This window comes from Ipomoea triloba, chromosome 3, assembly GCF_003576645.1.
Source record: "Ipomoea triloba cultivar NCNSP0323 chromosome 3, ASM357664v1".
NCBI classification, from domain to species: Eukaryota; Viridiplantae; Streptophyta; class Magnoliopsida; order Solanales; family Convolvulaceae; genus Ipomoea; species Ipomoea triloba.
The window spans coordinates 973158-990895 of NC_044918.1; the positions used below are offsets into that span (position 1 = coordinate 973158).

General features: G+C 39.6%; 4 protein-coding genes across 6 annotated transcripts; all 4 read right to left on the reverse strand.

Annotated features, from left to right (window-relative positions):
• Positions 1-385: 385 nt before the first annotated feature.
• On the reverse strand, positions 386-5941 carry LOC116013402 (pentatricopeptide repeat-containing protein At5g39350). 3 transcript variants are annotated; one of them, XM_031253133.1, is made up of 4 exons: positions 5840-5941; positions 2217-4620; positions 1230-1292; positions 386-834 (listed from the first exon to the last, which is right to left on the reverse strand). In XM_031253133.1, exon 2 carries the CDS (start codon positions 4602-4604, stop codon positions 2562-2564), a length of 2043 nt encoding a protein of 680 aa, XP_031108993.1. In that variant the 5' UTR covers positions 4605-4620; positions 5840-5941; the 3' UTR covers positions 386-834; positions 1230-1292; positions 2217-2561. The 3 variants fall into 3 exon arrangements, with proteins under 3 accessions (XP_031108993.1, XP_031108994.1, XP_031108992.1); XM_031253134.1 differs by lacking the exon at positions 1230-1292 and having other exon boundaries at positions 386-829; XM_031253132.1 differs by lacking the exon at positions 1230-1292.
• On the reverse strand, positions 5548-7547 carry LOC116013403 (BAG family molecular chaperone regulator 8, chloroplastic). Its single transcript, XM_031253135.1, has 2 exons — positions 6874-7547; positions 5548-6619 (listed from the first exon to the last, which is right to left on the reverse strand). Exons 1-2 carry the CDS (start codon positions 7420-7422, stop codon positions 5864-5866), a joined length of 1305 nt encoding a protein of 434 aa, XP_031108995.1. The 5' UTR covers positions 7423-7547; the 3' UTR covers positions 5548-5863.
• A 1402-nt stretch (positions 7548-8949) lies between these two features.
• On the reverse strand, positions 8950-10266 carry LOC116012029 (zinc finger protein ZAT1-like). The gene has a single exon (XM_031251490.1). The coding sequence runs from the start codon at positions 10264-10266 to the stop codon at positions 8950-8952; it is 1317 nt and encodes a 438-aa protein (XP_031107350.1).
• A 1025-nt stretch (positions 10267-11291) lies between these two features.
• LOC116013290 (UDP-glucose 6-dehydrogenase 3-like) lies at positions 11292-14432 on the reverse strand. Its single transcript, XM_031252961.1, has 2 exons — positions 14272-14432; positions 11292-13007 (listed from the first exon to the last, which is right to left on the reverse strand). The coding sequence occupies exon 2, from the start codon at positions 12998-13000 to the stop codon at positions 11558-11560; it is 1443 nt and encodes a 480-aa protein (XP_031108821.1). The 5' UTR covers positions 13001-13007; positions 14272-14432; the 3' UTR covers positions 11292-11557.
• Between the last annotated feature and the right edge of the window lie 3306 nt (positions 14433-17738).

Here is a 17738-nt window from a genome sequence, read left to right on the forward strand (position 1 = left end):
TATGATGCTTAAATGCGTAATTTTCATACTAAAAGATCATGAGTTGATTCTTGTTAATACTCCTTTTGATCGAGCTATGGTCTTCTTACTTTTTAGTATGATTTACATATTTTATATAATTTGTAAAATAGAGTTAATACCAGCCAAAGTCCTCGAATTTGATGATTTTGCCATCTATAATAAACTTTCAAATTGTTACCGTCCATGATTCAAGTTAATCACCATGGTCTTTTAACTATTAAATGTTAACTAGTCATGGTTCTTTCAAGAGGATCGCGGTTTGTTAAATTTCGAAAGTTAAAGGACCATTTATTGTTAACTTAGATCACGAATAGTTAAATTTGAAAGTCGAAAAACCACAGAAGGTCAAAATTAGAGGACTACGAAATCCAAATTGAAAATTTATGACTATAAATGACAAAACCATCAAACTCGAGAGACCTTAACTGGTATCAACTCTTGTAAAATATTATACAAATAAGAAGAGTATATTAATACAAGTGTTGTAAAAATCTCGTCCGAATCTAGACGACAGCCGACCACCTAGCGTATCACCATAATTGGTGGTCTAGGAGTAATTACTTTTGGTAAGAAAAGGGGAAAATAATGAAGGTGGTGTGTAGATATATTAGTCAAAACCGTGTGGGATGAGTGGATGACGCTAAAAAGTGTGTGTGATAATATGGGTGATTAGGTCGCACGTCGTAAGCGAAACAGCATAAATGACGTTGGAACTGTACATGGTTTTGATTTGACCTCGAGAGTTGAGACCAGCAATGGCTGATGGGATGCGCGCCTGAGGTTGTCCATGCTTTCACCCAACCTAAAACTGGACTGAAAACAAAGAAAGAGTTAGTCGTATGACGCGTGTTGGCCGGTCGGCACGCAAATGATGAACAACAACCTGAGTGGAAGCGCTCAGGCTCGCTTCGATCAGCGTTTCATCATTTTTAGACCGATTCACAAGTCACAACACCCAACTACCCAAGTCAAGCACATGGCAAGACTGGATCAATGAAAACTACTGCTATGCTGTGCTAGGTAGGAGTGTACTGGCTAATAAATTAAAATAACCCACAATTTTTAATTTTATAATCACACATGATCCTTGCACACCTTCAAATTTAATGTTTACTAAACTTTTAACCATCAAATAGTTGTAATCAATTGGTAACCAATCAAAATAACTTCATAACCAATAATTAAAATTTTCGGTGAGATTTAATTACCGGTTACGTAGTTGATCGGCTTTTTTCCTCACCCCTACTGGTGTGGCAATTTCTTCTTCTTTTCTTTTTCTCAAAAAAAAAAAATAAATAAATAAAAACAGCAATGGCCTAGCATAATTAGAGCAAGGCAGAAGTAGTAGGCATAGAAGGAACACTGACTACAAGATATAAAATGACACAAGTGATGGGACTATGCAGAGTCAAGATTGGGGATAATGACAGGGGCACACAATACTTCAAAGGTACAAAACATGATACAGTTACAGTAGCCTACTGGGCACCGACAGGCTACAAAGAAGCTGGCACTTATGCATTTTCTTAGGGTATGATGTGTCTAAACTGTGTTGATTTCTGAAGAATAAGAGCAGGTGTGAATGGATGATGGTAAAGAATGGATAACCATTCCATATTTTCAGTATGCTTTAAAGGGCATCTCATAGATTTTTACTCCGCGGTATTTATGTTCTTTCTAAAGTAAATTCAGGTAGTTCAACTACTAGGCAAATAGGGTAAAATAATAGATGTTCATGTACTCTTGGAGCATAATACTTGCCACGTGTATAAATTTTATTGAGTAAAAAAAAAGGTGAATTAATAAAAACAGTGACCCACATTTTTTAGATGCAATAGATGCAGTATTACTCGTAAATATGATTGTTATCACTGGATGACATCAAAGTATTAACTAACACCACTTTGAACAAGCTCTATTGCATTGATATCAAATGAGTATGATATGCCACCAATCAAAAATGGACTAATCATATTTTTGCAGGCAGCTGAATTAAGCATTTCAATGAAACTTTAAGTACATGAAATAGTTGATGGAAATGCAAAATGAGAAGTAGATTGCTGACAAATAACTGCAAATAAGGGCAAAGTATGTGAATGGTAGTTGTGTAAATACAAAGACAAGAAATGCTAAAATCAGTGGTGACAATAGATTATGCTTAATTTAAGATGTTAAAGAAGATATTAGAAACTAACCTGACTCTTGAGTCTTCAGTGCAGATTAAAATACACATGAAAATTCACGCCAGCATTCAAAAGCCTCTCTCGTTGGCACCATCAAATACTCCATTTACACTGAAAATCCTTGCTTGCAAAGTGGCAAATTGTTGTCTCCTCCAAACTGGAGCTGTTACTTGCAGTATAGTGAGTTATAAACATGGCAACTGCTCTGTCAGATTTTTCTTTATGTACGAAGGCTCTTATCGGATGCTGCAACCTATTATCTGATATTGCCTTCAAGCAAGAGCCGTGTTTCCACTGAACTGTTTAAGCTTATACTTATTGGCAACAAAGTTAACACGGGCTTTGCATATTTCTCACTTAAATGGCACTTTGAGCAGGCAACTTTTTCAGTCCTACTTCATTCAGCAAACGTCTCACATTCTCTGCATCTTCCCACCTTCCTAAAGCAGAATAAATGTTTCCCAACAATACATAATTTCCTGTGTTCTGTGGCTCTAGCTCAAAAAGCCATTTTGCAGCCACCTCTCCCAGTTCAACATTTTCATGTATAACACAGGCACCTAGTAATGCACCCCAAATGGCATGAGTTGGTTGAAAAGGCATACTTTTGATCAAGTCATAAGCTTCCTCAAGTCGTCCTGCACGGCCAAAAAGATCAACCATGCAAGTATAATGATGTGGTCCAAGATAAGCAGGGTGACATCTCCTCATGAAATTGAATAAACTCAGCCCATCATCAACTAAACCTGCATGGCTACAAGCGTGCAAAACAGAAGTAAAAGTGATTTCATTAGGTTCAATTTGAGAATGAACCATCTGATTAAACAGAGAAATTGCAATCTCTCCATGTCCATGCGCTCCATATCCAGCTATTATCGCACCCCACAAAACAATATCTCTTTCCTTCTGAGGCACCTCATTGAAGATTTTGTGACCGTAATCCAACTTCCCACATTTTGAGTATATATCAACTAAACCAGTGGCAACCTCTCTTCTTGTAATGAAGCCAGATCTCATCAGATAGCTGTGTAAACTCATGACCTGCTGTAGATCAGCTTCAATGGCATATGCAGGAAGTATGCTCTTTACTGTTGCATCATTAGGTTTTACATCTTCTGAAAGCATTTGTTTAAAAAGCAGTATGGCTTCTCCTGAAAGCTCATTATGAAGACACCCAGAGAGAACTGCATTCCACGGGACAGTTCTCTTCTTTGAAGTCTTGGTGAACACCTTAAAGCTAAGTTTAGAACAGTTACATTTTGCATACATGTCAATAAGCGCAGTTTCTACATTAGCATCACTGTCAAGTTTCTGCCTGATAGCCCACCCATGTAGGCATTTACCAAGTTTACTATCACATAGACTTGCACAAGCTGCAAGAAACGAAGCCAAAGTTATTGCATTAGGCTTTACACCTTCAAACTGCATTGTTCGACATAACTGCAATGCAGAGGTTATGTCACCATCCAAAATGTACCCATTCACCATAGTAGTCCATGTCACCACATCTCTCCCTATCATCTTATCAAAAACCAACTGTGCCTCATCCATTTTACTGCATTTCACATACATATCCACAAGTGCATTTCTAACAGGCAATAGGTCCCAAAAACCTTTCTCTTCAGCCAGTGAATGAACCTCTCTTCCAACTTTCACGTCTTTTAAATATCCACAAACGGGCAACACAGAAAGCACAGTGGCACAATCAGCATCCACTCCCATTTCTGTCATTTGCCTGAAAACCATCAATGCCTCCTTGGCACTGCCATTTCTGAAATACCCACCAATCATAATGTTCCAAGACACCACAGTTCGCTCCTGCATTACATCAAAGACCCTCCTTGCCCCCTCTTTATCTCCACAATTCATATACATCACCAGCAATGAATTCCCCATAAATGCATTCAGGACAACCCCACTTAACACTGCCAGACCATGAACAACAACCCCAAGGTCACGCAACAACAAATCACCACAGGCCCGAATCACAAACGGAAACGTATACCTATCAGGCACATGATGACCGGACCGGAGCATTTCACCAAAGAGCTTGAGCGCATCGTGGGGAGCCCCAGTTTCAGCGTACATTCTTATCATGGCCTTGTAAGAGAGCAAGGTTCTCAAAGGCAATTCGTCGAACAGTTTGCGAGCATTCAAAGTCCGACCGCAGAGCGCGTACCCAGCCGTCAGGAGGGAAAGGAAATGCGTGGAGTTATCTTCTAGGAGGCCAATCCTGATAGTGCGGGCATGCACTTGCTTGGTAGTAGCTAAAGACTTGGTGATGGAGCAATGGTATAACAGTGATTCGCATTGTGCGGCGGCGCCGGCGGCCTTGGCAGCTGCTGGTATGGAAAGAAGATGTTTCAAGGTTTTCGACAGCGGCTGGGATGGACCATTCATGAATCCAATCCGTCTACTGCGTGGGAAAGAGGCACCAAAACGATTCAATAAATACCCACCGTTCTAGAACTTGTTGATTCGTTGGTACAAATTTTGCAGTGGGAGCATGCGGTTTCAGTTTGTGATGAAAGAATGTATGATAGAACGCAGGAAAGTTGAAAACAGCAGACTTTATATGGCACCCAATTTTAGACTTTGTCCAGTTAGTGAATACGATTCTTGTATTATATTGTTGGGCGTTGATCGGGTAGGCTGAGTTTAGTCTTATTGGACACTACTGAATTTAAGACGTAACATTGTGGCTTATTATGAAAGATGTGGATTGACAATCACATAGCCAAATAACTCTATCGCTAAACGTGAAGTCAAGTCCAATCTAAGATAAGAATTTAAGACGTAACGTTGTGGCTTACCATGAAAGAAATGTAGATTGACAATCATATAGTCAAAAAACTCTGTGGTTAAACGTGCAAGTCAAGTCCATCCCGGATAGGGTGTGGGCTTTGGACGTAGGTCGGGAGGAAAACGGAAGCTAAGGACCGAGTGGGATGTAGGCGTAGGTTGGGATGGAAGCGGAAGCCAAGGACCCAGTATGTTGCGCAACTGAGCGGGATGGAAGCGGAAGCTAAGGACCGAGTATGCTGCGCAACTGAGCTTGGTGGTCAAAGGTTATGATAGGTGCATTCTCGTATCATATGATTACGATTTCAATTCTTGTTAACACTCTCTTGGGCAGCTTACGAGTACTTTTCCCAACCAACTAGACTCAGGTTGTTCATTCATAACTTGATCCCTATATCTAAGAGATTAGACCTATTGATTGGGTTACACAAATTATTTTGTACAATAAGTTTGATAAAATTTGATTAAATATAACAAAAACCATACTTTTGCATCTATCTTTGGCCTTCAAAACATTCGCATAATTATGTATCACCTAGACTAGATGAAGAAAATCTCTTTGATTATCAATAAAATGCAGACTACACATTGGATTGAGCAGGAGTTTCACATACATTCTCAAAAATCCCACACACCAACAACAAACCACAACAAAGAAAGAAAGAAAGAAAGAAACAAGGTTTCATGACAAATTTAATCTCTTCCTAGGACATCTACCTCTATCACAGACTAATTATTGGCAATGGAGAACTCCTGTTTCATCCAGACATAACAAGATTAGTAGAAAACAACGAAGAAACGCGGACCCAATGGCCAATTAAGCAAAATCTTACCCAATGTGGTGCAGGGTGGAGTGTTTAATCTGCAAATCTTACAGTCTTATGCCTGTTGGCAAAACCAGCCCTTCCTTCCATCTTCGCTGGCAAAGGTGCAGAGAAGACGAAAGTTCCATTATCACCCTGATCGAGCCTAATGCCAAACTTGCCTTCTTTTCTGGAACGGTAATTTGGCTCAGTTTCAGCATCACTGCTCCCCCGCGACCCTCCACCATCCTCCAACTGAGCTTCCTCATCAACCTCAACGTCTTTCAACGAGACACCAAGATCCTCAACTCGCCTGCAAAGATTTTCTATAAGCTCTTCATTGCCATCGACTAATACTTCCCCATCCCCATCGACCCCATCAGCTTCCCTGTCTGAAACCGGTTTGAGGTTCACTCGAGGATACCTAAAAATATCACCATCCTCAGCAAAGCTCACACCTTTGTTTACTTTGGAGTTAACCCCACAATTCATTTTACCCAAACCACCCTTTCTCAGAACCCCAGACTTCTTCTTAACTACTGAAACTCTAGGGCTTTCAAATTCCTCATCATCCTCTTCTTCTTCTTCTTCTTCTTCTTCCACAGATTTCCTCAGCTCAAGATACTTATTGATAATACTCTCCATTCTTTCCATTTCCTGAAGCACATGAACCCTAGATTTGCTCTTAGCACAACCATTCTTCACTATTCTACTTGAAAGACTGTAACTTTCCACATCAATTAACTCAATTAACTTAACTAATTCTCGGGTAATCGAGTTTTTACCATCTCTGATCATTGGGTCACTGTCCTGCAACCAAACCCCCATATCACATTTTCAACATAGCCATATATAAATTTATACCGCAAAAACTTGTGTCACTAAGACTGGTCGAATCTTTGATTAATGAAGCCAAAAAATCGACCCATTAGTTAAAGATTTGACCCATAAATCAAAAATTCAAAATTTTTAACCGTTTTAAGGATTGAGACAGTGAAATGGTCACACAAGTGTTACCCAATTTATACACTCTGCAAAAATAGATGGAGTAATTGACAGTTTACCTGGATGGCACCGAGTTGAAGAAGCAAGTTCTTGGCTTTGTGAGAGACGGCTTGGGGATCGATATTGGGAGCTGAGGATTTGAGAGTGTTGAGGGCGGATTTGATGGAAGCGAGCTCCTTGAGGTGGCGAAGGGTTCTTGATCTGCGGACGAGGAAGGCTCGGAAGTGGGTCTGGATGGTACGAGCAGCCGTGTCGCGGAGGGAGTGAGAAGAAACGGAGCGGCGGCGGCGGCGGAGAGAAGATTCCAGAGTGGCGATGCGGCGTAGAAGGGAGGAGAAAACGGGCTGGGGGTCCACCCGTTGGTGGTGGAGCTCTTGAACGTAAGATTTTCCGGTTTGATTGAGACATTGGGTGTTGTAGGGTGGATTTGGGGAGGGATCAAAGAAGTGGGGATGGTGATGTGGGTTGTTGAAGCAAGGTGGTGGAGAATGTAGGTTTGGTGGGGGAGGGTGGTGGGGTATGGGGATGGAGCAGTAATAGCACGCCGTGGGGGCGGCGGAGGAGGAGTGGCAGATGCAGTGGTGGTGGTGGTGAAGGTTGGAGGCCATTCCGGCAGGAATCTTTTGGTCGGAGCGAGGCGTTAAGGGGAGATGGTTTTAGAGTTTTGATTACCTCTTTCGCTTTGGTGCGGTGTGGACCCGCCCTGTAAGATGCCTTTGTATTGAACCCAATATTAAAACTTACTAAAATTAACCAGTTTAGTTGGCTTAAACTGTGGTAGACTCTCACACTTAAGAGACCAGCACTTTGTCCGATAATTAGAAGTTCGAATTCCATCTCGTATGAAAAATCGATTTGATCAGCACTTTGTCTCATAATTAGAAAGGTTCGACGCGAATATGATATGGATTTAAATGTGTCATTGCAAAATAAATTTCAAATGCATTTACAACTTACTCTCTCAAAATTTGATTTTTGTGTGGAAGTTATCTATTGATCTTTTTTGTTAATGTACTAAAATTATAAAATGTGTCTCAACTGCATTATGTCTCTAGGCAAAACTGATAACTTCAACCCACAACGTACATAGTTCTCTTGAAGTTTGACTCCCCGTGAGAATTGTTTATTAATCTTATTAGTTTGAGCCGGTTAGAGCAACCTAGGCTGATTTACATCACTAAGAGAGAGAGAGAGATGGAGAGAGAAGAAGGAAAAAGAGGTTTGACGGTGAAAAAAAAGTATCACTACGAGAGAGAGGAAGGAGAGAGAAGAAGGAAAAAGAAAACGGAAAAAAGAGGTCGGACGTTGAAAAAAGTATCACTACGAGAGAGAGGAGGGAGAGAGAAAAAGAAAAAAAAACGGAAAAAAGAGGTTTGGCGCTGAAAAAAGTATCACTAAGAGAGAGAGGAAGGACAGAGAAGAAGGAAAAAGAAAAATGAAAAAAGAGGTCTAACGTTAAAAAAAAAATAGACTAATAGACACTCCAGTAGGCGCACGTCTCCAGCACGTGAAGCCAGGTAGAATGCTTTGCTTCCATTTCTCAATCAATGAGTCCTACAAAAGTCTTGCACTCGCATGAGTAAAAATCAACAAAAAAATCTCATCCCACATCAACAAAAAACCAATCCCCTATATCTCAAAAAAAAAAAAAAACAAATCCCTTATGGAAAGAAAAAAAAAAACAATTAATTTTCTTTATACTGTTTCAAAAACTATTAAAAGTCCATTAGTGGTGATGCTTGGGAAACTTAAACTAATTTACCTTAATTTACCTTTTACGGTAAATGATCCTTAAGAGTTTTTCAAGATTAGAGTGAAATTGCTTCACACATTTGTAAATTCATGGGGTTGGTCCTTATGGTAATTTCAGGCTGCCAGTCGCACGCACGTGATAGCTGACACTAACCCGTTACAGTGAAAACTAGTTCAATACAACGACCCATAATGACCAAGCAAGAACATGACTAGAAAATGACAGAAAATTGAGGACCAAAACTGTGCATTTGAATATGATATCAGATGAGAACTTTGGAGGTCAAACCAGAAAGAAATCAGATTTACAGTAATGGGAGTTCAAAGAAATGATGAACTGAAGCCTAGAATGTATTATGATGAAGAAAATGGAGTCTAGTTACTTAGTTAGAGATGAGCAGACCAGCACTGCCAATGCACCATAGCCTGTCCTCCATTGCACCATCCATGGCTGTTCCAGTGGCAGCATTTACAGGGAGATTCAGATCAAGAAACTCATGAATATCAGAAAGATTCTCCTTTTTCACCTTGGGTTCAATGGTGGCACTGTAATGAGCCCTCTTGTGCCCTCCCAAAGCCTGCCCAGATTGGAAAACCTTGAAGCAAACTGGACATGAATGCTCCCTGCTTCTTGTTCCTGTTTCTGGAATTCCCATTACTGTTTCCACCTCCATTGTATTGAGATTGCATTCGGCCCGAGCTTCGAGCTTCGGTTTAGCCTCAGAAACCTGAATGGAAGTGGAAGTTTGAAAAGTTTCCCCCATTTCCAGATAATGAAGATCAAAAGAAGTTTCGTCCATTTCGGGGTTCTTGAATGGCTCAATTCTGAGGCACCCATTGACACAAATTTCAGAAATATTTTTCCAAGAAATGCTGTCTTTATCCTCCTCATCATCATCACCACTGATTGGCATTTCTTCCTTGTAGAAAAATGGAGGGCTTTCTTCACAGTTTGCAGAAGAAAGAAACTCATTCCAGGTTTTAACTCCCCTGGAAAGCATCATCAAACACATGGCAGCATCTTGGGCCTCTTCAAACTCAGAAACTGCAGAAAGTGGGGGATTTGATGAAGAGGTGAGTTTGTACCTAATTGTTGAGCGTTTTTTCCGGACAGGACACATGGTCTCCAAATCTGATAAGTTTTGGGTTGATTCTTCTCCATTGGAGGAGGAGGAGGGCTTTGATCTCTTGGAATGGATCTTCATGTGGCCATATAAAGCCCTAATGGAATCAAACCCTTTCCCACATTTCTTGCATAGATGATTTTCTTCTTCTTCTTCTTCTTCTTCTATTCCACTCCCTTTTCTTGAATGGCACTTCAAATGCCCTGCTAGAGCTTTCACAGAAGGGAACCTTTTCCCACACTCTTTACAGAGATCCTTATTCCTCTTTTTCAACCCACAATGCTTTGAATCAGACACTTTCCAAGATTTCAATGGCTTCTCTCTTAAACCATAGCTAGCTTGATCCCCATTTTCCCCAAAGCTCATTCTCTTCCCCTTTTCTTGATTCTTGTTAGCCATGGATTCCTCTGAAACACCCAAATCTTCCCCTTCTGAGCTTTGGGGTTTGAGTTTTTGCTTTTTGGCAGCTGCAATTAGGTCCAGATGGCAACGCATGTGACCTCCCAATGATTTCCCAGTAAAGCAAGCTTTGTTGCAGAACTTGCAGAAGAATTTCGGTTCTTGGACTTCTCCCATTGGATTACTCAAGAAATCAAGACACACCCAGATCGAGAAATTTCCAGAAATTCTCCAAACTCTGCCAAGAAAATGCTGAAAACACTGAAACGGATTGAGAATTCTGGAAATACTGGCAGTGATTGAGTAGCTAAAAGGCTGATTTGGATCTGGGTGATGAACTACAGGGCGCTTCGCAGTGGCTTTTACCGTCTCTGGGACTCTTCATTTTCCCAATTCCGAGTGACCTATCTCTGTGAGGTGGAAGAACTGAAGAAGTGGCTTTTGAAGGGACGGTTTGGCTGTGAGAGGGCAGATTACAATGAACAACATGAGGTGTAGAGATGAATCTTGATGGTGATTGGAGGATTCATTTGAGGCCACCTATAAATAGGAGCAGCAGAAAGCCTTGCATGGAAAGCAAACATTTTACACAGGCAATCTTGTGATATAAGGAGGTTTGGTTTCACTCTAGGAGCCACCCACCTATTAACCTTTTTGAGCCGATCAGTTATGTATAATTTAAGTTGATTCTTTATGATCATTTCAATTGACTATGTATAACTTTTGCTCGTTATGGTGGGAAACTGGTTCATTGTGGTTATTTGCTTATTAGGGTGGGACTGAGTCGGTTGACTATGTACAATCTAAACTAGTTCATTGTTGTTATTTGCCGGTTAGGATGAGATTGTTAGTGGGAGCGGCCTATTAACTTTCTTGGTTTGAATTGGTTAGCTATTGGCAACCCTAGACTAGTTTTTTTCATTGTATTCATTTGCTGGCTAAGATCATAAGGCGAGATTGTTAGTGTAAGCGACTTATTAACTTACTTGGTTTGAGTTGATCAGCTATAAACAAGTTAAGCTGACTTACCTTTTGTGGCTATTTGCCGGCTAAAGTCGCAATGCGGAGTTTGTTGTCATTAAAAATGTTACTCTATAATTCACACATTACCCTAACTTATAAACGTTGTTTAAACATGATTGTTAGAGTAAAAAAGCAATCTTGATAAAAAATAACCTCATCAAAGTACACTAGCAAGAGGGTGTAGAAGTAATAGCCTTTAATAAATTCAAAGTAACGAATCAGGTCCCTTACACAAGAGAAGTAAACAATATAAAGGAATGGTATCATCAATACACATAAGTAAAAAAACTACTTGCTTTAACACAAGTAGCAACAATGATGATCCACTGACTACAGGGGATATGAAACTCGGAATGTATAAACACGCTAAAAGCTAAAGAATCCCGGGTGATATGATAGAATTGTTACTGTGATGTTCGGCTCAACAATGTGTGCGATGTTCGCTCTAAGCGACAGCGGGCATGTCCTTGAGCCAGGGATCGAGCGGCTTACCTATCGAGTAGACAATGAACCCGATCTCTCTCAGCTTCTCTGCGTTGATGACGTTCCTACCATCAAAGACAAAAGCGGGTTTCTGCATGTTGTCGTATATCTTTTTGTAGTCGAGGGTCTTGAACTCGTCCCACTCGGTGAGAATGCAGAGGGCGTGAGCATCCTTTGCTGCCGAGTATGCGTCCCAAACGACGGAAACTTGTTTCACCGTGGTGGGGCTCATTGGCTGGAGATGGAGGGGGTGATCCCAATCAAACTTTTTCAACGTGAGGTCCCTCTGGATTTGGTCCTCGTTAACTTGAGGGTCGTATATGCTTAGAAGAGCCCTGTCCCCTAATAGACCCTTGCAAACATCGATAGCTGGGGTCTCACGGGTATCACCGGTGTCCTTTTTGAAAGCGAACCCTAGAATGGCAATTTTCTTGCTCGAGACTGTGTTGAACATGGATGAAACAACACGGTTGACAAAGCGGTTCTTTTGGTAATCGTTGATCTTGATTACTTGCTTCCAGTATTCAGCCACCTCGGGAAGGCCATTGCACTCGCAAATGTAAACGAGGTTAAGAATATCCTTCTGAAAGCAAGAACCACCGAAACCAACACTAGCATTCAAGAACTTGGGACCGATTCTCGTGTCCTTACCAACAGCATATGACACCTCGGTAACATCTGCTCCAGTAGCCTCGCACAGAGCTGACATGGCATTTACCGAGGATATCCTTTGTGCTAGGAAGGCATTGGCAGCCAACTTTGAGAGCTCGGCAGACCACAAGTTGGTGGTGAGGATGCAATCTACGGGGACCCAGTGAGCATACACATCCTTGAGTGCCTTGACTGCCTTGTTGCCTTCGGGGGTCTCCCGACCTCCAATAAGGACTCTATCTGGTTGAAAGAGATCTTCGATTGCAGTTCCCTCGGCAAGAAACTCGGGGTTCGAGAGGATCTGAAAATTAATTCCCTTGCTGTTGTGGGTCAGAATTTTTTCAATAGCCTCGGCAGTTTTGACTGGAACAGTCGATTTCTCAACCACGATTTTGTCGGATTTCGAAACATCAGCAATCATGCGAGCAGCACTCTCCCAATACGTCAAATCTGCAGCTTTGCCCGCTCCAAGCCCTCGGGTCTTGGTAGGAGTGTTGACAGAAACAAAGACTATATCAGCCTCGCATACATGTTTCTCCACATCTGTGCTGAAGATGAGGTTCTTGCCTCGGCACTGCTTCACTACATCATCAAGACCCGGCTCATAGATCGGGAGCTGGTCACTGTTCCAGGCATTGATCCGAGGCACAGAGATATCAACCACAGCCACTTGAATGTCCGGGCACTTGAGTGCTATCACCGCCATGGTGGGCCCCCCAACATATCCAGCACCAATACAGCAAATCTTTACCATCGTTGCTCTGCAAATTCAAATTTTCATATATCTAAGGCTCCCATTTACAAATACCCAACTCTATATATGTTATAAACAAGTCATACCCTTTGTGGATGGCCATGTACAGAATTTAAAGAACAAGACAGCATGATTTTACACACACATTTAACCCGATTTCATTCATCAATGTTCATATCCCCCACATCTATTACACAGAACGCCATCTGAACCATACAGGCTAATATATACCCTAGTAATATTTCTATCAAAAACTCCTAGGATCTACATTTATTTATTCGCTAAAAGCTCCATCTGCAAACAAAGAAACAATATCCTATGTTTTGATATAGACAAAACAGAAAAGAATGAGTTCTAACTACCAACTAAAAAGCACATACACATTTGACATGCAACATCAATGCACAAAGCATAGCTTTCAAATGCCAACAAAAGCCCTGGCAGCCGTAGTTTGGGAGCTACCCCTCCACTATCGGCAAATTATTCTGTGGACTCGGGTCCAACATATGCAATTTATATACAGAATGTTCACAATTTATATACTGAATGTTCACAACTAAATATTAACAATTTACATACAGAATGTTCACAACTAAAAATTCATAATTTACATATGAATGAATTATGAACATTCGTATGTAAATTGTGATGGGTCCACTTGCAAGGTGGACATGGGTCCATGGTATAGTCCACTATACTATGGGGCCTGGGCCGAGGGAATTTCGCCTTTGTGGGCAAGAGCTTTCAAATGCCATCTACTTAAAATGCTGTGCTGACAGCCATGGAATCACTTTTTTTTTTACCACATAAGTTCTAATTCAGTTCAGAAATGAAAAGAATTGGCAACTGGGCAATCATGATCCAATAATGCCTATTGAAAACTACCCAAAACTCCACATGGAAGACAGATCAAACTCCATTAAGATCTAGAAACTCTAGATCAAACCAAATTGCATTCTTTCACACCCATATCTATCTGTAGCTATGCACACAAATGCAGATCTGAAAAAATTCAACAAATCTACGCCAGCCGACACTAGATCAAGAACCCGAACCCATGATCAAATGCCACATGAAGGAAAAACAAAGAAAAAACGCCCACTTTGATCACCCAAAGCTAAACAATTGGCATTCAACAATTCAAATCAAGAAGAATTCAATCAACCACTGCCAAAACCAAAGCATAAACAGAAAAAAAGAAAAGAAGAAAAAAAAAAAAAAGAAAAGAAGAGAAAATGGCGCAGAGAGAAGAATGTAAAGAGAGAAAGTACCGAATGAATCGCTCTCCTCAAAGTCGCCGCGAAAAACGGAAGAAATGTTGTGCAACACCGAAAATTGTGTGTATATGAAAGCTAAGAGGGCGGGTAGGTCCTTATATAGTCGTTGCAGATCTAAGATCTGTGTTGTCCTCGCTTGCAAAAGACTAAAAGACGAGTCTTTCACAGCATAAAGGGAAACTAAATTAATAAAATTTATAGATTCCGATTTTTATTCGAGCATTTTTCATGTCGGGTAAAAGTACAAATCCTACGTTTGACGGTGAGACTTGAACGACTCGCCTACCGTCGCACGCGTTTAGCGCTGTCCATGCCATCGCACCTACGCCTAATCGCCCACATAGTTATACTGTTGAAAAAATCGCTAAGCACTCATGGAATATCTAGGATATCTAGTATCTATGATGTTTAGATGGCGATTAACCAGTGGTCATATATTTTTCTTTTATTCTTTTATTTTTTATAAATTTATTTAAAGTTTTTAATTTTTTTAAATTTTATAATTATAAACTATTTAATACTTTAGTAGTTAATACGGAGTACTAAAATATTAAATATTAACCTAAAAAATATTTAAGGTTTGAACAATTTAGGGTTACTTTGCTTAGAACGATATCGTTTTAAGTGAAATAACCTATTAAAAGTAATAGCTAATCAGCCGACTAGGCGGCCTAGTCGGTGTCTAGGCAACTCAGTCGATGCCTAGGAAACTTATGCTGCGCTTAGACAGTTTAGTTGGACGCCTAGCTGGTCAACCGCCTAAACCACCGATTAGGATGATATGCTGTGCGGTCGGCCAGTGCATAACATTGGTTATACTAGGAAGGTATTTAAAGAAATTTAGCATATTAACTATTTAAAAAAATAAAATTGGAATATTTATATTGCATGCTTAAAACCATGCCAAAAAATAGAATATATATCTCCCTACTACGTGGAAAGTAGGTATCTCATATCACCTAGGGTGATTTTTTTATTTATTATTTTTTTTTTTTTTGTGGCAAGTAGCAATGAGAAAAATTCGTAACAATTACTTAATGGTGTACACTAAATAATTATGTTTATGTGTAATAGTCTACACTCTCAAATTCATGATTTTCAAATACGAGAATTATAATTTACCCACTCAGCCACCCCTTTCAGGGAAATATTGTATTTTCTGGATGTTGTAATTAATACTTATTGTTATTGTTATTTAAATTGCTACATGTGTACTACTACAAATCCATTTGCCAATAGAATCCAATGATTAAAGTCAACTATTATGGTGAATGGGCACAATTCTTTTGTTTGGCATTTTCTAAAACATGATTGTATATTTTTATGATTTCTTGCATATTTATATTACAAATGACAGAGAAAAAAAATATAACACCATGAGAAAAATGTTAGAATGTGACATTATATTATATTATTATTAGAAATTATATTAATATATACTAAAATGAGGGCACTTGTTCTTTAACGATTGCAGATTATATTCATTGTATAGTTAGTTTGCAGTATGTTTTGCTGTAATATGTTAATTTATATTTGTATATGCATTGACCCTGGATACATATTATCTGTCACATATCATATATATGACAGTTTACTATAGGTAATATTATGTATTTACAAGTTTTATTATTATTTCTTAATTGACGACAAGGAAAATTCACAATCACAATTTGAGATTTGAGAGTGTACTTTAGGTAAATGTGTTGGCAAGAATTGAACTCTTGACATTGGTACAAAAATCATATTCCATCCGCTTAGTCACGTAAATTTCTCGACGGGAGAAGTGGAGAACCGAAACCCATCTGTCGTTGAAAGCAAGTCTTAAGTAAGATTTCTTATCTACTATATCAATACTATGAGTGTGCGTTGAGAAAACCTTATTATTCCTATATAATAACTCGCAAATCACATAAAAAATAAATCGCATTAGAAAAATCATAGGTAACATATACGATCTAAATGGTGTTGACAATACAAGAATTGTATTTTAATTTGCTCACTAAGTAAATCCTTTTGGGTGCAATGTGGAATGATAGTGCGTATGAAGTGGGAGGGATGATTCCTACGCGTTTTGACGGGTCATAATGCACCACTGTCAACACCGACGCGCACCGTTTCGATATTCTGTGTGCATATATATATATATATATATATATATATATATACACTGCCTGCCTTTCCCATCCTCCTTCTACAGCCTAACAAAACGGGCGGCTGCCAATAATAATAAGGCATGTCTGCAATATCCCTACATATTTGTGTGTTTTACCTCAAATTATATTATGTGTAATTTCATTCCCCCCCCCTTTTTTTTTTTCTTTTCATTAAGGTAGATTTAAAGTTCAAAACAAAAATCAGATTGGTTCTTAACGTATGTCGCGCGATCAACCCACTGGTCGGATCATAGTTTTCATGTGCACAGTCGCATTCAGATCTTTTAAGTCAAGCGACCCCTTTACAATGTGACCGCAGGAGTATTTATACAAGAATGATGAGTCTCTGGAAGGAAAGCTAACAAATTTGAATTTAGGAAGGTTGCCTAAACTGCTAAAACTGCCATAACTACTCCATAATATGGAATAGGAAAGTATCCTACCAAATCTGGGAAAGATCCTTAATGATTCTTGCTTCGTCGCCCCTGAGTGCCGCACCTGGTCGGGCGCCACAATAGACTGCCTACATCATGCGGGCCGACGAGAAACCAAACCCGGCCCGTCGACTAGTAAAGGCGGTCGGTCTACGAGCTCCACGTACTGAGAGCGCTCCAGGCTGGGTACCCTACTCGGGGGTATCCATCAGAACCAACTATGCTAAGCCCAGGTACACAAGAATATATATTTTCAGGATAGGATTAATATTTTTCTTTTACTTCTATTAGGTAAACCTTAATACTAACAATATGAAAGTCATTAGTTGGCATTAATTGACATCACAGTGAGATTAGTTAAACGAGTAGCTGTGTTACGTTCCTGCGGCAATCATTGCATGACAGTTGAAATGAGTGCATATTAAAGAATATGAAAGCTTGGAGTTGAAGAATAATGGCATCAACCTGCAGCCTACCTGTTGGTACAAAGAATTTAAAAAGGGTTCGAGATTGTGTGAGTTCTAAGCCATCAAATGTCAAACTTCATGCTTATATCCTACTTTGAACCACATGAATGCATTATTATAAATTCAACTTCCACTTTGCGTTATGGCATTATATATGTCACATTCTAACTTGTTATGGTGTTATGTCACCTTCTAGCATGTTTGAATGCTATTGTTAGGTAAAATTTAAAAATACTTAAATACCCATCGGTCTTGGTTTCGGTTTTAGCTCAAAGCAGCGGCCTATAGGCTAGGTCTTTTGGAGAGTGATGGGACTAATTGACCCGGGATATATATATATATATATATATATATATATATATATATATATATATATATATATATATATATATATATATATATATATA

Coding starts and splice junctions, on each gene's coding strand:
- LOC116013290 (XM_031252961.1), bottom strand. CDS start 13,000: ATGGTAAAGATTTGCTGTATTGGTGCTGGATATGTTGGGGGGCCCACC.
- LOC116013402 (XM_031253134.1), bottom strand. CDS start 4,604: ATGAATGGTCCATCCCAGCCGCTGTCGAAAACCTTGAAACATCTTCTT.
- LOC116012029 (XM_031251490.1), bottom strand. CDS start 10,266: ATGGGAGAAGTCCAAGAACCGAAATTCTTCTGCAAGTTCTGCAACAAA.
- LOC116013403 (XM_031253135.1), bottom strand. CDS start 7,422: ATGGCCTCCAACCTTCACCACCACCACCACTGCATCTGCCACTCCTCC. Junction 6,620..6,873: donor TTCAACTCGGTGCCATCCAG/GTAAACTGTCAA, acceptor GTTTGGTTGCAG/GACAGTGACCCAATGATCAG.